The sequence below is a fragment of the Canis lupus genome, chromosome 1, assembly GCF_011100685.1.
Source record: "Canis lupus familiaris isolate Mischka breed German Shepherd chromosome 1, alternate assembly UU_Cfam_GSD_1.0, whole genome shotgun sequence".
In the NCBI taxonomy this organism is placed as follows: Eukaryota; Metazoa; Chordata; class Mammalia; order Carnivora; family Canidae; genus Canis; species Canis lupus.
Genome location: NC_049222.1, coordinates 40,071,665 through 40,095,353, shown reverse-complemented (window position 1 = coordinate 40,095,353; position 23,689 = coordinate 40,071,665). Strand labels below are relative to the sequence as shown.

Here is a 23,689-nt window from a genome sequence, read left to right as displayed (position 1 = left end):
GGGCCTGACTTCACCAAAGATGATCTTGACCTGGCAACACTTCACTTTTATATTTGTTCATAATTTAAGGGAAAGTAAAATGTGTACTTAATTCCACCCTTGGGCTCTAGTTGTTTTTCATGTTTCCTTTGTACTACAAAATTGTGAATGATGAATGCATTCTGTATTTATTAAATGCGGTCACCAAGGGACTGACTTGCCAGAAAAATCATACCCATGGCGAAAGAAACAAGATCACATCCAGTCCAGAGACTTCAAGAAGGGACTCCAACATTGAATTTATCCCTAGTATATTGTGTTTTCCCTCACAGATCCAGAGAGACAGGCTGCAGAAAATGCAGTCACTCTGGTCACTAGATAATAGTGGTGGTAGTTACCAATAATGGCATCTAAAGGTGGAAGATTTGAAAAATACTGTCTTTTCCTTAGGTTTTCTGTCATTAGACATTGAGATTTATACCACTTATATTCTCCCTGAAATGAAATTCCAAACAGCCTAGATCCTAAACATTATAGTCTAGTAGAAAAGGAGTAGAAATGATCAAACATTGACAGTGATTTGATTTTTACTTTATCTGTTTTCTTTAAGAAGCCAAATCTTATCACCACTATATTTAATACTTTTCTAGAGATACCAACAAAAGCAATTGGATAAGATTTATAAAAACTAGAAAAAAAAAACAAAAATTATCATTATTAGCTGGGGACACAATTTTATCTGATAAATGAAAAGAATTTCCTTTAGATTTATTGATAAACAGTAAAGAACTGAGTTGGCTGACTGAAAAATAATGTATAGAATTTATTAACAATGATAATATGTAACAATAGCAACAACAATAAAAAAAGATAAAATAACCTAGAAATAAACTTAACTGTGCAAGATCTAAATGAAGACACTCTCAAAAAATACCTCAAGGGATATAACAGAAGTTTGAATAAATGGAAAGGCAAAATACATTCTCAAATAATAAGACTCTACATAAAGATGTCAATTCTCTATATGTTAATCCAAAACTTGATGTAAACCCAACAAGTAAGGGTAATTCTAGGTATATATGTGAAGAAGAAGGGAGCTGAAAAGAGGATCTGAAAAGTTCACACGGAAAAATTAACAAAAACAAAGAGCTAGGACAGTTGGGGGAAAAGATCAATGAGAAGAGATTAAATGTAGAATAGTGTGCTACTGTACTAAAGACACAGATGAAGGAAATAAGATTAAAAGTCAAAAACAGGTCCCTCCAAAAACGAGAATTTATTATACACTAAAAGTGACACTTCAGTTTGGAAAAGATGAATTGTTCTATAAAAGTTGTTGGGATGATTTGTTAGCTCTCTGGGGGGAAAAGATACTAGATTGATATGTTATACCTGACAGCAGGACAAATTTCAGATGAATCAAAGACTTTAATTTAAAAAATATGAATTATAACAAAATATGAGAATTTTTTTTAAATAGCTTCAGAGTGAAGAAAGTCTAAGTGTAGCACATGTTTCTACACCATGTTATTTACCTTCTTGCTCAAGAAGCTTAGTGACTCCTACCTTCTGTGATGAATTTTAAAGTCTCTTCTCTGATTTTTAAGACATTCAGTAATTTGTATCAATCTAACTTTGACTTTTGCTTTCCTGAATAAATCTAATCAAACCATGTTTCTTGCATCCTCTTCCCAGAACCAGGCTCATTCTCATCTTCCTTTTTCCTATACTATGTACTGATTAATCTATCCTTTCTCTGTTGGTTTGTGATGCTTTTAATCATTGAAGTTTTTTTTATTGACATAATTGTAGATTCACAAGCAGTTATGATGCTCATTGATTAAATAATGATATTATTGTACTATTGATAGATATAAAATCCCTTACATCTAGGGAACAGAAAGACCTAGAAGAGTTGTAAGCAGGGGAATGATGATGTCAGATCTGCACACTGGACATTATGATTATGGACTGAAAGAAGATGAACCAGAGACAGGTTGATTGAGCCCAGGAGGCTTTTGCAGATATCCAGGTAAGAAATGATGAGGGCTTTATTGATGACCCATGATGGAGGCTGATCTGAAAGTGGACAAAGAGGAAGAACCAACGGGCTTGGCAGGTGAATTAGACACTCTTGCACCCTACCTCCCATTCTCATGGCCAATTTTACTTTAGCCGTTGTGGTAGCCACAGATTCACATGAGAGCAACTCTGCCTCGGCAGCTTGCCACATCCCTTGCTTTCTGTTCTTGGGGCTGCACCCATAGGAACCTACCTGGAACTCATGTATGCAAAGCCCAGATGTGAGGGAGTTAAGGGGCAAACTTGAAAACAAAGGATGAAACCAATGGGTAAATGCTCCCCTTGTTCTTTCCCCAAGCAGAAGAATTTAGGGCAAATTCTGCACTGTCCTCAGAGTCCTGGCAGGCATGAGCCTTGGTTTCCAGGGGAGAGATCAATGTGAGAACACACCATTGTACTGGCCTTCCCTCCTTCCCTGTTTCTCTCTCCAGTATCTTCATTTCCTGGGATGGTTGTTCAAACCCCACACCCTTCACCCAAGCCCTTGCCTCAGGCTCTGCTTTCAGGAGGACTATAGGCTAAGTTGGTGGCTAATTACACATGGGTTGGGGGGTTCAGGAAAGAAAGCATGCAGGGATGACTCCAGAGTTTCTTGTTTGGGTGACTGAACAGATGGGAGTCTCATTCACTAATAGTGGAATACAGGGTGTCTTGTGTGTGGTAGAGGCAGGAAGTAGGAACAGATGCCCATCTTACCACAGCTTGCTTGCCATCACAGTGCCTGTCACATTATAGGTGTCCAAAATACACTGAAGTTTATTGCAAGTGGAGAAGAAAGGGAAATGTCACTGGTTCTCTGTGTACATTTGTAGCTGTTATTAAGTAAGTACTGAAAGTTAGGCTGGGTCTTGGCCACAGAGCTGTGATGTACTAAGATGAAAAGAGGGGATTATGTCCTGTCATTTAGAGAATTACATCTTAGTTAAAAATATAAGACACATACAACCATGAAATAACTGGATGGATTTAAGAAGCAATACATACTAACAAGCAAAAAATAAGGATAATCCATACCGAGTAATCATTCCTGGAGAAATAAAGCCTAGCAGCCATCAAGTTTGGTTGAGATTAATCTTAGTGTCCTGGTTTAGGTCACTTTTCTTAGTCGCACATGGTTTTTATTAATAGGGGTCAGCTAGAGAATGTCATCATTATATCTGATATTTTATCGTCATCAATGATTCCTCTGTCACTTGCTGAAAATGATTAACCCTCTTTTATACATCTGCTGATTCTTTCCCAAGTCTTATCTAAGAGGTGGGTTTATTTCAAAAACTGGAAGTGAGCATTTAAAACTCTGCAGGTGGCAAAGATGCATACTTGCAAGATGGCAATAGCCATCTTCCTATAAATTCCTATCAGCTTACTTCCTCTTTAATGCAAAAGGATATGAGTATAGACACACTGAGCTGAATGTTGATACAATTCCGTTGTGTTTTTACCTTGTCAAATAAAATTCAGAGCTGTTTGTAAAAAGCGTTCCTTGTCATGAAATTGAGTAGGCTTTGGTTAAAGTTCTTTCATTCAACCACGAATATATTCATGAGCCTAGGGCCAGAGAAAAAGTGGTCTGTGCCTACAGGTTGCACGATTTTATAGCCAGTTCACCCCCCCACCCCCCACCCCACACACACCTGCTCCATTCATTCCTGGCTGCGTTCCTGAAGATCAATGCAAATGTCATGTGGGAGAATATCAAACCTCCTATCAAATTCCCACCAAGCCACATTTACTGGTAAAACTTCTACTCTGTCTGCAACACTCATTAGTCAATCATGAAAGGGAACTGAAGTAGTTTGTTAAGTGTGCTCTGCAAAACTAATTAGAGCTAAGACCATCACAATTTCCAGGCTTGATTATTTATTCTATAAGTTTTCTAGGCATTTATATTTTTAGTATTTTGAGGTAAGTTTCACCTTCCTGCTGCATTTCAGGAAAGCAGCATCTGTTATACCTGCTTCTATTGAAGATGGCCCTGAAGCTCCAAGGCACTTTGTATGCTTTTGGCTCCCATTCCTCAGTCCCTACTGACCCCCCTTTTTTTTCTAGGAGATTTATTTATTTATGTTAGAGAGAGAGGGAAAAAGAGGATGTGCACGCCAACTACACGAGTGCACAGTGGGAGAGGGGCAGAAGGAGAGGGAGAGAGAGTCTCAAGTCCGATGTGGGGCTCAATCTCATGACCCTGAGATTACGACCTGAGCAGAAACCAAGAGCCAGATGCTTTTTTTTTTTTTTTTAAGTTTTTATTTATTTATTCATGATAGACAGAGAGAGAGAGGGAGAGACACAGGCAGAGGGAGAAGCAGGCTCCATGCCGGGAGCCTGATGTGGGACTCGATCCCGGGACTCCAGGATCATGACTTGGGCCAAAGGCAGGCACCAAGCCACTGAGCCACCCAGGGATCCCCAAGAGCCAGATGCTTAACTGACCACACCACTCAGGTGCCCTGCCACCTCTTTAAAGAATATACTCACAGTAACATCTACATCATGTCCCAAGCTTTGAGAAGAGGGCCTGGATATGGTGCCAAATGGTCAGCCATGCCTTCTCCTTACTTTCTATCCTTCTTGTAGTCAAAAGTATTTGTCCTTCTATTTCCAGCCATTAGAGGGCCAGTCTCTACAGCTAACAAATTCTAGGGCTTGTTTTGAGAGAGCCTGAGCAAAGCAAAGCATTTTTCCAATTATACACCATCTAATTCAATTTACATTTATTAGAAAAACTGCCAGCTATTTCATGTTAATATTGACATTTTCATAAGTACTTGCAATTAGAATTCAAGCTGAGGTTCCAATGAATCTCTTAGATGTTTTACACTTTTACTTTTCCTGTCTGTCTTCAGACTTTGCAAAATATTTTTAAGAACACATTTGGAGGTCATCCTGCCTTTGGGGAATTTATGCTGCATATGTAAAACGATGGGGCAGAGAAAAAAATATTACAATTTGGCAAAGCAAATTGAGGACAACTATAAAGATGTACCGGGTTCCGAAAAACAAATGTAGGGTATGAAATTCTACATGTTAAAACAGATCAACTGAGGGATCCCTGGGTGGCGCAGCGGTTTGGCGCCTGCCTTTGGCCCAGGGCGCGATCCTGGAGACCCAGGATCGAATCCCACGTCGGGCTCCCGGTGCATGGAGCCTGCTTCTCCCTCTGCCTCTCTCTCTCTCTCTCTCTCTGTGACTATCATAAATAAATAAAAATTAAAAAAAAAATAAAACAGATCAACTGAGCCATTAGTTTTTCACTTTATATAAAACTTCACCCCATAACTTCTTCGAATAGTAAGTGCCCTGACTACTTTTAGGGCACATTATTTTAAAGAATATTTCCTGATTGCATTTAAAGTGTAGTTCTATTCACCCATGTCTTTTTATTTAGCATGTACATGTATTTGTATAACCTGGGTGGCATTTAAAGAGTGACACATGTCTCTTTGAAGAGTTGTTAGTGAAGATGTCCTCATGCTAAAATATTTTATTCATCAGAGTGCTCACTCTCTGTTTTACTGCCTAAAGCAGGGCTCTATAAAGTGAGATACTAAATGTACGTATAATATACTCTTTGGTTTCTGTATAATAAATATTACCCACATGGATTTATTTTTTTTTAAAGATTTCATTTATTTATTCATAGACACACAGAGAAAGAGGCAGAGACACAGGCAGAGGGAGAAGCAGGCTCCATGCAGGGAGCCCGACGTGGGACTCGATCCCAGGTCTCCAGGATCACACCCCAGGCTGCAGGCAGCGCCAAACCGCTGCGCCACTGGGGCTGCCCTACCCACGTCGACTTAGAAGAAAGCCTGACAACACATATGCAAGTGTGCATAAATACAACAAACCTTGCACTGTTCCATCAAACTTCTTTAATGACATTTATTTGCACATGCCAGTTTAAAAGCCTTACAAGTGGAAACATTTCCAAGGGGAAGGCAAATATAGCTTTTTCCAAATGGGCAGAGGATACAGAAAGTAAGACTCTAGAAGATATTCAGGAGGTGCGTCTCTCAGTGAGAACAGCTCCTGCTTATACAGCCAAGAATGGATGGTGTGTTATTACCCTTCCATAGTTCTCAACCTTAGCTACATGTTGGCATCACTTCCAGAGCTTTCAACAAATCTGAAAGCCCAGGCTGCACTCCAGATCAATTAAACCAGAATTGCTGGGTGTGGGAGGCAGGTCTCACTAGGTTTTCCAAGTCTCCCAGGTGATTCTAATGAGTGGCCAGGCTGAGAACCATCACCTTTGTGAATATGAGCCAACTGCCCAGGCAGGAGTGCAGAGCTCAGCCCCCAGTGAGGAGACAGCTGCAGGGGCCACCGACTCACAATGAGGGGCGGGGTCAGGAGTAGATGAGCTCAGCTGACAGGTGGCCAGCGGATGCACCTGGCTGTGCTCTGGCGGCCCCTGGGTTTGATGCTCCTGGTGGGACCTTCCATCAGGAAAGCATACTGCTTCCCCTGCTCCAGGCCATCTGGAGAATTGCTGCACTGTCCCAAAGCTCCTCGCCTCCCTAAACCCTCTGCTCCAGCCAAGCTGTGCAGCTCACCAAAGAGCAAGCTTCAGGCTCTCAGGCTTTTGCACAAACACTCTGCTCCTATGGTCCTCTTGACCCTTACTTCTGCCTTAATCTTCATCCATCCTTAAAGACTGAGCTCCCATATGGGCTAGGAAGCCTCCCCCAGTGACCCGAACTCTCCCAGATTACCTTCCTCACCTGGATTCTCCCGCTGTATCTGCATCATTCTTTTACTAACTAAACCCGTCCCAGCCAATGACAATTTTGGTGCTGCTGCACTGAGCTATTACCTCTCTCCTTGCTGGTGGTGAAGTTTCAAGCTTGGTTCTTCTGTTGCTAGCCAAGCACCTAACAACTGGAAGGACAGTGAGGTTTTTTACAGTTGTTTGTAAATGCTCCCCCATCACCACCCCTGCCCCAAACTGGAGCTGCTCCTTGTGCATGGGCAGTACTCCATAAATACTTGCTCCTTGATTTATCTCCCAATTGGATCTCTGCACTTAGCCTTGAACCATCTTGTCTATCCACATACTTGGAGTCCTTCTGTACTCTGTGTTTTGTAGCTATTGTTTTTTTAAATGTAAAAATTTCAGTATCCCATGTAAATATGGCTACCTTGTTTTAAATCCTGAGTGTCTTCCCGGGGCTCTTTAATGGGGCCTGACCCCTGCCTCCCCACATTACTAGACTGAGCTTTTTCTTTCTTCCCTGTGCTCACTCTGCTCTAGCATCCCTCGTTCTCCCCCTAGGCTTACTGTGCTCCTTCCTACCACAGGACCTTTGCATGTGCTGTTCCCTATGTCTGGATGTTCTTCCTTCTTTTTACCTTCAGATGGTTATGTCAACCATCTCTGACCTCCAGACTTGCCCAGGGCCCCCATTCTATGCCTGGACAGGGCCATGTGGCTGCATTATAGCATGTGATGCATTTACTACTTCGCATGCATTTGTGTGGTTTGGGGATGAATGCCTGTCTCACTTATAGGATTCTGAGCTCTATGAGTATAGACACAGACTCTATTTTTGCTCAATATTTTATCTCCAGTTTCTATTATTGTGCCTGACATACAGAAAGTACTACCAATGTTTGTTGAATAAGTGAATGATGAATGAATGCATGGACAGATGAATGGATAACTAGTAGGAGAAAAATTAAAATATATGACTGGACTCTTGATTTTGCAGACCAGAAGCAGGGAGGCTATTGTTTGGTGCCACTGCATGGCAGCATGCTACAGTGGAAAGCAGATGTGGGCCCCTACCTATGGATGGGATGGGTCAAGTTTCAAATGCCTGTCTTGCTCACATCACCTTCACACTCCTCTCAGTCCTTGGTGACACTGTGGCAGAGAGAATCATGGGCCTCACACCCTAATCCCTGGGACCTGTGAATATGGTATCTTATGTGGCAGAAGCGATTCTGCAGATGTGATTAAGGTTACAGTTCCTTGAGATGGGGAGATTATTCTGGATTATTTGGGTGAACACAATCTAATCACACAAATCCTTCAAAGTGGAGAACCCTCCTCAGCTGGGTTAGAGGAATGAGATGGAAGAAAGAGAGATTTGCAGCAAATGAGGGACCCAACTCACCGCTGGTTGCTTTGAAGGTGGAAAAAGGGGATTAGATTTTAAGGAACATAGATGCCTCTAGAAAATAGGCATGGTGCTCATTGGATCACCAGCAAGAAAATGAGATCTCAATCCTACCACCACAGGGCATGGATTCTGTCCACCCCAAATGAACTAGGAAATGTGTCTTCCCTTTGAACTTCCAACATGGAATGTGGCTCTGCCAACACCTTGATTTTAGCCCAGTGAGATCTGTGTCAGGCTGCTGACCCTACAGAAATGTAGAATCAGAATTTCTGTTGTTGAAGCCACTAAGTGTGTGGTAAATTGTCACAGCAGTAATGGGAAGCTTACATGCAGGTGCTCCAACCTGCCCCATCCATCTGACTACCCCCTTGACCAGAGTAGAGACTTGTGTCAGGGGCAGCCAAACATGACATATGAGACAGCTGGATGGAGTGACCAACTGGACAAATTGGGGTCACTCAGGGCCTTGAATATGAGCTAAAGAGAAACACAAGGCACCTCCGTGGGAGCCGTGGATGAGGCCACTGATGCTGGGGAGAGGAGAGCGAATGGCTGAATAGGGAGCTAGGAGCCCCTGGGCAACCTGGCGCCAACATGACCTGGTGGCCAGGTCTTGCTCCAGTTCTGAGCCACTTCTAATGTCCCACCGTAAGATTGGGCTTCACTCTGCCCCTTGCCCTTCCCATGGGTTGGGCTCTGCAGGGCACATCCTGGTCTTTGCTGGCAGTGGTGGTTCTTCTGTCCTCATCACTAGACATATCCTCACAATCACGTTTCTGCTCCCCTGGCCCCAGTTCCCTGGGGCAACCCAAGTGGATCTGAGCATCGCATAACCCAAGTGACCTAACACAACTGCCTCGTGCTCAGAGTCCAACCCTATCCACGCAGCCTCTCAGGGCTGGCCTTCTAAGCCTATGAAAGGGAGCTGAAGGGTGGTGCTAATACCCACAGCAGGGGATGTTGGAGGAGGAGTGAGCTAACATGAGGAGAGCACACTAATCCACTCCACGCCACACTCAGGCTCTGGCTACTTGATGCATCTTGAGCCACAGCTGGAGGTTCTCTGTCCCCCACAATGCTCCTAGACGGCTTTTTCTCCGAGGCCCCTTCTTGTTTTCAACTCCCCTGCCTCTCTTTCCCCTGCACCCATCATCCTCTCTGCTTGCTGGAAGCCCCCCCAGGGTACTCCAGATACTGCTGAACCCCAGAAGTGTCTTTGATTCTAACAATGCTCATCACGGCCTTTGACACACCTCAGAACAAATGGATTTCAAGAACATTTCTCTCAAGTGGGGACTCCTTTGTCCTCTGTGCCTCTGTATGGCTCACATGGCACACAGGAGCCTTTTGGTCCTGGCACACCTTTCCTCTCCATGCCCTAGGAGCCGAGAGTCCACTGCTTCTGTGACTTTACTACCCTGTGCCCGTAGCTGCTTGGGTTTTCAAGAAAATAAACACAGGACAAATATATGCCAGCGGGCTGGGATCGAAATGTGTCTCCAGCTGTTGGGAACACAAAGAGAACCAGTTTCCTTAGAAACAGATTCCCAGGGGAAGGGGCCTAGTGGGGCCATTTGAGATCTCGGCGGAGGTGGGGAAGGGGCCTAGTGGGGCCATTTGAGACCTTGGCGGAGGTGGATCTCGCAGCTCAGGACAAGGCCCAGAGTGGTCTGAGCCACATGTGAACAGCAGCCCTTGTCTTCGGGGGAAGTAGTCCCTTTAGGGCATTGGGAGCCACGAACAGAGCCTGGGGAATGAAAGCATCAATGCTAAAACATGTTTTGGAGACTTTTAGCTATCAGAGCACTTCTGCGTATAATGTTTAATTTATTCTCCCAACAACCCTGTGATATGGACAAAGGGGGCAAGATGTCCCCACTGTACAGATGAGAAGAGTAAGGTTTACAGAGGCTCTATCACTGCTGGGTCACCCAGCAAGTCTGCTATCTCCAACTGCAATCACAAGCCAAAGTGAACTAGCTGGAGGAGTATTACTTTTTTACTTTCAAAAATTCGGAAGACATATTTATCGAAATACTTAAAAAGCAGATCATCCAATCTCTCCTTTGTTTTCTTTCTTTAAGAAAAAGGATGCTTTAGAGACAGAGGCAAACCAGAGGTTTCATTCACAGTACAGCCTCAGCTGGTCAGGACAGAGTGGAAATTTCCAGAAGTGAGTATTTCACATATACATTTCCAAAGATATAGGACGTCTAGAGTTCAAAACTTTCAAGCAAATTAAAATGCATAGCTTTCTGAAAACCTTTGCTGACGCTGGCCGGTTTTCAGACTTCTCCAGAATCCAATGGGGCCAACATGATTCACTGAATTCTTTATGAATTAAGAAGCTGTAAATTATGCATCTTTTCTTTTAAACATGCATTACTTTCCATGCTTTACAGCCAAGCCGTATAAACAGTATCACAGAGGCAGTTTCCTCCCTGGGAAAATTCTCTTCCTCTCCCCACTCATCAAATGGAAGATCATCTTGTGGAAGGGTCATCTAGTGAGTTTGCAATAAGTTGGGGTAAGGAGTCCAACTTGACATTTTTTGGAGTTTGAAAGTGAAAACTGGTATCTCTCCACACAACACTTTACCATGAAACTTTCTAAGGCCAGGTTTTAGGCACACAGCAAGCAGAAATCACACACGTATAACTGAGTGGAAATGCCAGGGCAGGAAATCCATTTGCAGGGAAATCCAGCAACTGGAAAAGTGGTTTCTGCAAATATGAGATGCTCTCCCTTGCTTGTAAATCACAATAGTTGTTTTTCATTAGCAGCCATTCATTCTTTCATTAACTGCATTCAGAGTGCCAGGTATCTCCTCACCCTGGAAATAAAAGAGCCTGGACTCCAGCTGGAGAAGAGTCTCCTGTGCTGGGATGCATCCAAGTATGCCTGCACTCAGCTCTGTCCCACTGTATGATTCTAAAACCAAAAAAGAAGGTAGCCACCACTGCACTGGGCAGCCAATTTTCTGACTCTGGACAAAGAAAAATGAGCCTAAGAGAACTGCCTTTTCATGGCGTGGCTGCTATAAGTTGAATTTGTATCCATTATAGCAATAATTTATCTAAAAAAAATTTTTTTTTGGCGGATACAAGTGAAGCATGGTTTGGAAAGAAATAGAAACTTCTAGAAAATCTATTTGTTTCCAGAAAAATGGGAAATAGCTATAAGATGCTTGAATATTTTGGGGGGAAAAAATGTTATAACAGCTGTGTCTTTGTAAAGATGTGTCAGACAAAATGATTTTGCACAAAAAGCATAGGACTTGGCCCAGCCCAGTCCTCCTCTCCTTTTACCATGCAGGAAGTAAAACCTAAAGTCCAAGTGATCCAACAATACAGCCGTGGAGTTGGGAGGCCAGGCTTCTACTTCTGGCAGGGCCTCTGACCCACCCCTAGACACAGGCCCCATTCCTACACCTGTGAAACAAGAGTTTCCTTATGACCTCCAGGGACCCTGCAAATCCTATGATCCCTTTAACCTTTTTCACTTTCTTCCAAACCGCCCAGCATCACAAGATGATATTATTTCACCCCCTGGGCAGGCTCAGAGGCCCTGGCCCTCTCTCAGCTGTATGCTAAGCAGCTCTGCAAGGCTCAGGGCCAGGAGCAGAACTGCCTGATTTTTGGCAACTGGATAAAGTGAATGGCTTTGAGCACTAAGATCTGGAATAATGTGGGTACATCAGTAGACCCATTTCGGGCCAGCCCCCGTGACTCTACGTGCGTGCAGTGTTCGGAGAGAAGTCTCATCTCACAGCCCTGAGCGGGTGGCCTGCCACGCCTGCCTCCTCGGGTGTGGGTTCACGCTGCGCATCCCCTCTCAGGCCCTCGCCTCCAGGGAGGGCCTCGTTGAGGGGACAGCGGTCTCCTCACAGCTGCCATACACCCCACCGAGACACAAACAACACCCTCTTTTGAGTCAAACAACTGACCACCCAGGCTTGCCAAAATGAGGACAGGCTCTGAAAGGGGGCAGTTTTATTTCAAGGATTTAATGGACCAAGAGATGAAATAAAAAGTTTCAGCTATTAAAAAAAAAAAAAAGGCAATAGATCGTCTTCTTCCAAATAAACAAACTATCCTTTGAACAAGAAAAGAGTCTTCTAACTGGGTCAGGCTGGGGCCAGGTCATGAAGGAGTCACGTGTCCCTTGGGCTCCCCTCTGGATTCCCTGTTCCCCTGATTTCTCCCTCTGTTGCTTTGGGGAGCCCAGTGTTCTCCTGCTGGGGCCCTGCCAAGGAATGACATGAGCTCATCGGACACAGGCCCTTCCCAGGACACAGCGCTCACATTTGGAAAGAGGGCCCCTACAAATCTCTAAGGGTAGAATTATAGGCAGGGAAATTTCCCCAGAATCTCTCAAATCACACCATAAAGGCACATAACCTGCTCTTCAAACATAGAAGACTTGCCTTAACTACCAACTTTCAATATTCCATGCTTTTTTTAAAAAATGTTTTATTTATTTATTCTTTAGAGACACAGAGAGAGAGAGGCAGAGACACAGGCAGAGGGAGAAGCAGGCTCCCTGTGGGGAGCCCAACGTGGGACTTGATCCCAGAACCCTAGGATCACACCCTGAGCCGAAGGCAGGTGCTCAACCACTGAGCCACCCAGGTGCCCCACTCTATGGTTTTGTTTTGTTTTTTTTTTTAAACTAAAGCATTATTTTTTTTCTCTCCTGTTTACAATTTCTCTGCTAATGATTATAACTTATTGTGTGTGTGTGACTGTGTGAAGAGTATGTTATGTGCAATGACTTACAGGATGGCAAAAAACATGATAGAAAAACCTAGAGAATTGCCCTCTACTTCCTTATTAATACGTGTTTGTCATCTAGTAAGTAGAATGCTATTTGGGCCTCCAATATTTCAGCCCCTCTTCTGGGTGCCAAGGACATAGATGGAACTCTGGTCCTATCCTGTCCTTAAGTTGCTTATAGAATGTTGGGAGGAGAGAAGTCAAGACACTATATCACCCAGAGAGATGATATTACCAGCACAGAACTTTGAGAGCACAGAGGGAGAACATCAGGACCTCCCTGTACAGCTGTGTAGCTTGTGCACTGCGTAACTCTGGGGTCACCATCCCACAAACACCATTTTCAATAGAGCCGTGTGGAAACTTTGAGTGTGAGGAGCCCTGTAAGACTTTCAGGGAAAGCATCCAGGGATCTGCCAGATACAGGTCTAGAGCAGGAGGGAGGTTCTGACTCCTAGAAAGTAGGAGGAGAATTGCTGAGGATATCTGAAGGCTGATGGGATGACATGTCCCCTGCTGGGAGAAGGGCTCAGGCTTTCTCACTGAGATTCAAGACAAAGAATCACTGATGAAGGTGTATTCGATTTGAGGTCATTCAGGTCACTTCCCAGCTCACTTAGAGAAATTGGAGGGACTCACAGGCTGTATATGATCTGATGTCTCCAACCCTTACTTCTTTGAATTCACCTCCTGCTACCTTCCTGTCCCCACCCCTCACTCTACACCAGCCACACTGTTCTCCCGGCTGATCTCTGATTGAGCCACACATGCACCCACTGCAGGGACCCCATGAAAGAAAAGGCTGGGTTTTTTCCCCCTTTGCTTCTTTTCTAGCTTCCATTCTTGCTAGGACTTGTACCCCTCCCTATACATGTCTTATTTTCAGGTATGTCCTCCTTGTAAGAGACAAAGAGATAATGATTATCTTTGGAGCTTCCTGGCACAACAGATGATATCTAAGGAGTGACCAAGCAGAGGCATCATGTGCACATTCGAGAGCACTGGCGCTAGATATCTCCACGCCAAGACCACTGGCTTCAGAGAACAAGTGTTTTATGAAGGACACCTGGACCCTGTCTTGTTCTGACCAGTTCTTGGAGGTCTGAGAGGACACATGCACCAGACCATAATCGCCAACAGGAACCCCAGACTCCAAGCAAAGACAGGAGTCCCTCTTTCCTTCCCAAGTCTCTAGGACGCTCCGTCTATATCTCTGTTTCTATATATCTTCAATAAACTCTGCTTTCACCTCCTGCTGGCTTGCATTTGATTTCCATCCTGCATCATGCCAAGGATTCTCTTGGCTGGTCCTGCGGAGACCCCCCCACCCCCTACCGAGTCTTTGGACCTGGCCTGCCTACAATCACTGGTAAGTGGTTCTCTACCCTGAAAATGTACTTGTCACTGAATAAAAATTATATAGCCATATTTATAACATGTAGTTTAAAGAAAAAAATTTGAGCTTTTGCCATCAAAATTTCAAAAAAAATAAAAAGCCACTTGAAAAATACTTTTCATTAAAGCATTAGGTAGCCGAACAAATCCTCAATGGTGAGTGTCGGGGCTTAGATTCTGGTCTTGGCCCTTCTATGAGTGACTTGTTTTGCAACAGATAAGACACAACCTCTAGGCATCTCAGTTTTCTCAACTCCACTCATGGATTTTAAGGCATATTAAGTGACAACATCCAAAATGCTCCCATCCTCCAAACACATACTTTTATTGCATTTTAAAAATTTAGATGAGGAAAGAGAAGTCTGGTCATTGGCTGGACCTGTGAGAAACAACACTTTTCCTTAGCTACAAGGATGCTCTCTGGCTTTGGCAGCAGTGGGCTCCGGCTTTGCCTCACTCTCCCACCTTGGGAACAGATTTACACTGACCCCTCATTACCTTCTTCTCCTTCTGCTTGTGCTTGATAGCCCAGGATGGGTCTGTGTGACCCCAATAGGCTCCCTCCAACACAGAGACTATGATTTCCACTTCCTCACCACAGGCTCTCAGTTACTCAGCAAGTTTTTGTCAATTTAGGCCACAAACAGGTGAGAAATGTACTTTTGCTCTGGTGCTGGTGGAAAGATGTGTAACTCAGCCCTCTGGTTTTGTTCTTAACTCTGCACTATGGAAACAGCTACTGGGGTCAAAGTTAACACCACCATGGAGCTGAGGGTCCCCAAACAGGGTGCAGAAAGATCAGATGGTCGCTGCCAAGATGGCCTGATTCTGTTGTGCTGTGATGGCAAGAACCCAGACTTGACATCAGGTGACCTGTAAACGGTCACACTTGTGCCCACATCTTTTATGGAATCTAAGATCCTCTCTGAAAACACCACTCCCTTATATAGGAAAACACTTCGTGACCCTCTAAGAGACTCCCAAACACATTTAAACGACACTAGTGCTGGTCAGGCTAGCCTAGGAAGGGTTATTTCTGCTCTAGGCTCTAAAACCTAATGCTAAATACCAACCAAGAAAAACAAGGTTAGAAAGTCATTTGAGAAGATGTTGTCAGGATCTGGGTCATCTGGGACAATTAGCTTTTCACCGGCAGAAACTTCCTCCCTGGGGAGTGTGCCACAGAAATGCCACGGGAGCACCACACGGAAGGAGGAGAGGGAGAGCTCCCCAGCTTCCAGGGGTGGGCCCAGGGCAGGGGAGGGACCGCTTCTTGAGGACACCAGAGGACTTACCAGGTAGCGCTCCTCCTGCCTCATGCTGGGGGTGCGGATCATGTGATTCTGTTCCCCTCTCCAGTCTCCAAATCGGCGGAAAAAATAGTTAGATAAAAACCGGTTGACGGGGTCTCTAATGATGTTGATGTAGACAGGCTGGTCTCCTCCAAACCTAGCACACGCACACAAACACAGAGCTGGTTACAACCCATCAGTCCTGGAGGAGAATAAAGCCCCCTTCAGACACTGTTTCCCCTCTAGTTCTTAAATTAGCATTATAGGACCCCATCCCCTAAGGGACCAGTGAACCGCGTAAACTGCAAGCGGTGTTTCCTGACCGGCCTTTTACTTTGTGCAGGAAATGCCTGTGCAGGTACCTGCTGGGAGTCTGGTAGCACTGCTGGCCGAGCGGCACTATGCAAAAGACTGGATTTGTCAGCAGCGAGCTATAGATGTTGTCGTGTTTTCTCACTAGGCTGTGAGTTCCTGGGGGCGGGAGCATGCTGTGCTGGGTTTTGTATTCCCAGGGTCTGGCACAGACACACTGGCAGGTGGTCGGCCCTCCCAGAATGTTTGATAAATTCTGATTCCCTCGCTGGGTGACACGGTGCCTAGTCTCTGTTCTGATTCAAACAGTCTCAGATAAGGTGCTCTACAGGAAGTGGGTAATATTAGCCAAGGTTTATTAAAGACACACAGCATTTATTAAATCACTTTGTTGCCAACGCCTTTCGTGGCCAACTCATAGAAGCCTCACAACATCTCCACGGAGCAGAAACCATAATCACCCCCATTTACATGTGGGGCAGGGAGAGTGTGAGTCATTTGTGGCTGAGCCAGGAAACGAACCCAGGCAGTCTGGCTCCAGAATTCTGTGCTCTGAACCATAGAGAGAAGATTCGAGAATTGAGAGAAGTAGTAAGGTAAGGGACATTATGAACACAACAAGAATCAGTAAAATTATCCTCAAGTGATGGCTCTTTGGTTTTAGATAAAAATAAAACAAATACCTAGGTGTTCCATTTTAATGCCTTCCATAAAGGGCTTGGACAGATGTTCTGAATGCTAGACTGGGGGCAAGGCCGGCCCAAGGCAGAATGATGAGATTGGCTGAATTGTTCTTAAGGACTCCTCCCCCTTCTCTTCAACCCGCCTGGAAGCAGTGACCCTGAGAGGCCTGGGGGAACACTCCAGGCTCTGGACAGCGGTCTCACTCTGGGGACCTCCTGAGGGACCCACAGCTCCTTTTACCCGATGACCCCATGACCTTCTGATGAGAATGCCTCCACATTCTATCAGGGGTCAGAGGGAGCTCAGAGAAAACAGACATGACCCTGTCCAATCTCTCTTCAGCTGGCTGACTCTGTCACCTTTCGAAACCCAGCCCAGAATCAATCATATCCCTCAGCAATTCAGCACTATGCCGTGTCCCAGTCCCTCTCCCCAGCACTATGTGCACTGCCTCCCCCATCAGACTGTGGCCTCCTAGAGTGGGGAACGATGTCACTTAGCACAGTGCGTGGCACACAATAGGTGCTCAACCACTGAAGACAGGAATGCCTGGGTGTATGCTTCTAGGTTGGCAAGTTTCTGCTGCTACCACAGGGCTCTGCTGTAGAGGAAAGTAGACCTAACAAGCCACCAACCAATCCTTTTTTGTGTATTAATTCACACAGTATTGTCCTCAGTTTATCTACATTTTGAAAGAGAACCTTCAGAGAGAAGAATCCAAAGGTACAAAAAGGAATGACTCTCCAGGGGTGGAATTTCAGGCACAGGGATGCACGAATGACATTCTGGACTACTCCACCTTGGAAAACATGCTGCTTGTAAGGTTAGCCTGCCAATCTGAACCTTGTCAATTCCCGGATGTACGCAGGTGACATTCACGCAGCTGGATGAGCATGGGAACTAACTAGTCTCATAAGTCACCTGGGCCAAACCAGCTAGCCACTACCACGCTGGCTGTATCTTCTTCTTTGTAATGGAGTTTCATATCTATAATAAGCAACAACTAAAGTAATAAAGCTAAGGATCAAGGAAGACAAAGCATGCAGAACAGATGTGAATGCAATTAAATCCTCAGCAACTGCATCATGCTTTAAAAAACCTCAACTCCACTTGTATCTTCATGGGAAGAATGACTATCACTGCTAATTAGTGGAACTGCCCAATCATGTGAATCAGTACACAGCTTCCCATGGTGAGATAGTTCCAGTATGGTCACAGCCAGCTTCCTCCGAAGGCTGTAGACCTGAGGACCCACAAGGCTTCTTAAGCATGGATGACCTGCTTCCAGTTGCACGCCGTAGTGCATTGCCGGATTTCCAGAATAATTTTCCCAAACAGAAGTTTTAGATGGCTTAGAAATTTACTGTTAAGTATCAGATAATGTAACAGGCACTCTCTCGAAATTTTTAACTGTAGAGAGACGTCTCATATATCTCTCCCCACTTCCAGAAATCGACAGTAATGATGGTTTCAGGCTCCCGGCCCCAGTCCTTTTTCTAGGACACAGAGCTCCCTAGAGTGTCTCTAGGACACTCCCAAACTACCAAAATTAGGGTGCCATGTCAGTTATGCAAAAGAGGCCAGAATATCACCCATGTGTCCCAGAGAAACAAATGCCCCCTCTCATCCCACCCTCTCTCAGGGTCCATTTCTCCTCCTTTCACAATGTTTAGTTCTAGTCACTTTAGGAGGTCTCTTCATCCCCTGAACCTGCGGCTGCTGCTTGTATGTTAGAGAGAGAATGCTTTGCTCTCCCACCCAAACTCGCACAGCACGACACTCTACCTTATGTTTTCAGCTCTAAAGAGAACATTTCCAGAGGCTTCAGATGAAATCCATCCTATTAGCTAACCTGATAGTTGAGGAGTCTCTGGTACCCCCAGCCAAAACTCCTAAATCTTCCTTTATGCGCATTTCTTTTCTTTGACCCGCTCAACATAAAGAATTGTCTTCTCTTTATGTTTTTATTTTTTAAAAAACTTTTAGCCTTTTCAGCTTCAATTTTAAATCCCTTAAATTCTTTTGTGTGTGTTTCTTCTTGAAAATTTTATTAGCAGTTATCTTTAGACTTATTTCCTTTTATTTTTTAGTCTGTACTTCTAATTTGGTCTTTATTCAACTCTAAATAATGGTGGACAAGTTCTGTGCCGTGCATACACACTAAAGCAGAGGAGTCAGGCCATATTTTGTTTTTCCCTCAACACACATTCTTTTGACCCTTGCTCACCACCACAGCGACTACATATTTGAAGCTCTCTTTTAAGTCATCCCAAAGTAGCAGGTATTTCCAATTTCTTTGACTTTTTTTCATGTCACGTTTACCTACTCTTTGATCACCCCTATGGGTCTCGTTCCGACCCTCTGCAAATTTATCATATTCTTTTTATTTTCGTTTTTTGAAGAGAAGATGAAGATCCAAAGTAGGATGTAATTCTCTTGGAATCATAACTACATGGTTCTAATTTTTTCTCATGCATTCCTAAACATCTCATTCTGAGGATTTTCTTCCATATCTGCCCCCCATTACTACTTAATCAATTAACCCACAACATGAGCTGTTTCTCCGATAGCTATGCAAAAAGCACATGGGTAAGAATTTTTGGTATACTTTCATCAAATTGCTGATGATACATTCCCTAGAATATTACTGCATAAACAATAAGACTTATGACCAAAATTATTCTAGGGAATTAAGATTATTTTGTCCTCCCTGTTTTCTAGGGCTGAGAATACTTTTTGAAAGTATGTCTTTTTAAAAATTATAGTAAAACATGCAGCACATAAAATTTTTAAGTGTACACTTCAGTGGTAGTAAGTACATTCACACTGTTGTGCAACCATCACCACCACCACCATCCATCCCCAGAACTTTCTCATCATCCCAAACCCAAGCTCTGTGGGTTTCTTATCATCCCAATCCCTTCCTCTTGGCAACTGCCTCCTGGCAATTTCCACTCTACTGAAAGCATTATCTTCTTTTGCCTCTGACCTAAAAGTAAAGGTTATCCTTGTGTTGTTACCTACATTAAAAGATGACAAGTACCCCAGGGTGAGAGGCCCAGCTTTGATCCTTGTCTGTAAGGGAGGAGACACTCCAAAGTAAGAGAAAAGCCATCAGGGAAAAGGATGTGCTTCTTTGGACAGGGTGAGGAGCTGCCTGGGGAGGAAGAAGAGAGGCCAGGGTGAGGAGCTGCCTGGGGAGGAAGAAGAGAGGCCAAGGAAGGGATGCTTATTGCCTGGTCCTTTGCCAGAATGGGGTGGAAGCGTCACCCTCTATCATCACAACCGGAGACAGTGGGACTTGGGTTCTTGGTGCCCTGGTTAGGACCTCACTTCACAAAAACACAAGCAGAAGAGACTGAACTGACTCTGTTCTGTGGCATGTCCTGAAAGAAGAGAGGTGGAAGCATATGCTGAGTGGAAAGTGGAGACAAATGGGGTGAAAGGAGGGGCAGCAGGGAATTAGGGCTCCCACTTGGAGACAAGATGACTCTACCAGGGGAAAGGCTGCTGGTCATGCACTGTGAGGTAGGTTCAGGGAAAGTCAGATGATACTCATCTTCAACAGGCCAGCAAAGCAGGTAGGTGGGCTCATGGGAGAAATAGGCCAGTAGCAGCAGCCACATGGGAGAAAGAGGAAAGTGAGGGAGAGAAAGCCATTTCCCCAAGATTGGCCCAGCAGCGTTTACACAGAATAAAATCCAACTTTTGGGCTACATTTAAGGCGGGAAAGAAAGTATCCACCAACTGCTGATAGCAATTTTTCTCTTGATGCCTTCTTCAAAGATGGAGACTTCTGGCACCATTACAAATGATTTGCAAGGCATGGAACGAAAGCGGATGGCTTCTCTAATGAGAATGTAAAGTCAACATTTAGAAAGAAGTTGTGGGAACCTGACCGAATTACATCATCAGCTCAGATCTGATTTGTTTTGTTAAACCGTGCCATTAGAGGGCAGCCTCTGTTCACACCAGTCATGAAGGCTTCATATTAAGGGAAGAGAGCAAGTGTCCAAAATGCTTCCCCTTACATATCATGCCCTGCCTGCTTCTCCAGTGATTGATTTATTTTTAAGTGTTTTGCTTTTGCGAATTTGTGTTGGCATTGGAGCCACCATGTGAGATAAATGAGGAAAAGCAGCAGAAGGGAGGGAGAGTGAGGGAGTCATGTATGAGAAACATAGCATGCCATGGAAAGAGGGCTCTGAGACGGTAGTTTGAAATAATTGAGCACACTGATATGTGCTGTAATTTGCCTGGAGTACTGTGACCTCGCAGTGCTCCCAACCAGACCTTCCCAGGGTCTTCCCTGTAAGATGTCAGTGGGGCTTGAGGGGGACTCTAGGCTGGAAAGCTACTGCCTCCTCTCCCCTCCCCACCCCAAAACACTTAGCCAACAAACAAAGAGCAGGGATGAAGGGAAGATAAATTGAACTGTCACAGTCTTGCAGTGGGTGGATCTGAGACTCCCTTAAAGAGATTTCGATGATGCAGAGAGGCTGAACTTTTTCAAAAATTGTAATTATCTCAGTTAGCTCTGGGAACGAACACATGAAACCAGAGTACACAGATATTAAAAATCCTCCTAAAACATCACAACAGAGAGTAGCATCTTTTAGGTTAAGGTCATTCGGACTCAATTCTCCAGGTAGCCCAGTTGGAAAATATTTGTCCAGCTCAAAGCTTTAAGCAGGTCAAAAACCATGTAAAAGAGCAGTATTGTGGACATCCTCACAAATCCCAACTGGCCTGAAATTTCTGCTGGGTTCAGAGTTGTTTATCTCCCCTAGCACAAAGCCTTTTCCAAAACAATGACAAAAATACCAGTTTGGTCTCATCTCTCTTGCTTCCTATGTTTGAATTAATAAAACTGGATATGGTGAAATGGTCCTTGTAGGTCTAAAATTAGGGAAAAGAAGAACAGAGCAAGATGCCTAGATGATGCATAAGTAAAGCAAGTCAGCCTTCGAATCACCAAAAGCTCACAGGATAGCATTTTGCATCACTCAGAGTGTCTACATTTCTAGATAAAAATGCTGTACTTAATGGAAGAAAAGAAATAATGGGAAATTTGTTTTAGTATAATACCATACGCTTCAGAAGTTCAGAACATTTATGTGTGCAACCTATAAAGAGAGAGGTGAGACTTCCATTCTTATATTCCGCTCACCAGCAAGTGTCTTGCTGCATGTTAAGAATGTATGAATATTAGAAATCAAATATCAACAAAAAATATTAAGTTACAGTATCAATTCTTCTCTTAAAAACCTCATTATCTTGAACCAAGCCAACTGTATGGCTGTCAGCAATGATCAGGTTAGGTTTCTTCAGAGTAGTTTAATTATGTCTTTGCCTTACAATTCAAAATATAGAATTCATTTTTAAAAGCATGGGAAAGCCCTCTTAACATGTTCCAACCTAATGGTTTTTCTGTGATCATATGCTGAGGGCTTTCTTTGTATACGCAGTTTGCCATTTACATCTAAGACATTTCCTGGTGTTTTAACTTACCATGTTCAATGGATTTAACACAATCTCACAAAGTATTTTTTTTTTTTTTTCAATCTCACAAAGTATTAAGGCTCAGTGTGTCATTCCATTCATGCTCATGGATGTCTCATACCTGAAGCCCCAGCCTTGTGCATGTAGGATGGCAGGAAAGGATGAGATTGCTCCTGCAGGTAGCATGAGCTTTGTAAAGGACCAGAGCTGCTCAGGCCAGTGTCTCCTTTTTCCTGCTTAAAACTCTTGACTGCCATCCTTTTTTTTTTACTATGCCCACCCCTGGGCTCCCACCTACGAATTCCTTTCAGTCCTTCTCATTGACTGGCTTTAGCTCATGCTTGTCCCTGTGCAATGAGCACCCTTCCCTTTTGTGTAAACTGGTCTGTCCCTCATATTCCAGCAGCAATGGCTTCTGTTCTGGAATGTCCTTCCACACTTCCTCCTCCAGGGAGGGCACGTCCCACGTCCCATCTCCCCTGGAGGGGACTCCGAGACCCTTGCTCCTAAAGTCCTTCACACTTTGTTGCCATGCTTCCTTAATGGAAGAAAAATACACTTCCCCAAAAGCAAGGAAAATATTTCTAGTTCGCTGTGGAAGGTCCCCATCCTGGAGCAGCGTACAGAAGATAGAGGGTTCTCAGTACAAAAAAATGTGTTCATTGAACAAAATGGAATGGATGAAGGAGAAATGAGCATGAGCTGAACCCTGCCCTCAAGGTTATAGAGACACTGCCAGGCTATCCAGGGACAGGAACTCAACTGGAGGCTCAGAGTGAGACTTCTATAGAGATGCTCTTGAATGCCACTCTGTAATATCGTGCCAGTTGTATTTAGGAAGCAGCAGCAGAGCACTTCACAGACCTCTGCAACTAAAAACTACAAAGGAAATATTTTTTCTAAGGCTAAGCAGTTGTCAAAGACATTGTGTATCATTCCTAATACACAATCAAATAGACACACAGCCTGGATGGAAAAACAAAATAATCAAAAGTGATGCAGTAATTGCAGCTGAAAATAAACAGGAAAGTATGAGAAAAAACGTTACTGGGATATATCAGAGGAAAGATTACTTATAACAATCTCCTTCATAAGGAATATAGGAATATATGTTTCAATTTTGCTCAAGGATAAATTGCTGTTATTTATTAAGAATGATTGGTTTTGGTACACATTTTTTTTAAGTGTGCATAATAGTCAATATATGTCTGGACTTGTTTCAAATAAAATGACTTCCGCTTAAAAAATAAATTCCACTTTGCATATATGTAATATTCTTCTCTGAAGGGAAGTTGAAGGGCTTTCCTTCATTCACATGTTTGGAGCATCCCTACAAGGTAGGAGTGGGCAGGACTTGTTCCTATCTTATAGATGGGAAAATAGAGACCTCCCATCCTCACCCAAAGATGAAATTGCTAGCCAGAGTCATGGTCAGTGGGAAGGTCTCATACCTAGAGGTCCTGGCAGCCAGGCCAATACTGTTTTCTGCAGATGTGGTGTCTTCTCAAAGGTACTTATCAATTCTTTCTCATGATGAAAT

At 44.0% G+C, this 23,689-nt stretch overlaps 1 protein-coding gene across 2 annotated transcripts in view; it reads right to left on the bottom strand.

The window, feature by feature from the left end:
* Window positions 1-23,689, bottom strand: part of UST (uronyl 2-sulfotransferase) — a 290,878-nt gene that overhangs the window by 88,996 nt on the left and 178,193 nt on the right. For both annotated transcript variants that reach the window (XM_038526303.1, XM_038526304.1), the window contains exon 5: window positions 15,655-15,808. In XM_038526303.1, the coding sequence (XP_038382231.1) occupies window positions 15,655-15,808 (154 nt within the window). The remainder of the gene's footprint in view (window positions 1-15,654; window positions 15,809-23,689) is intronic.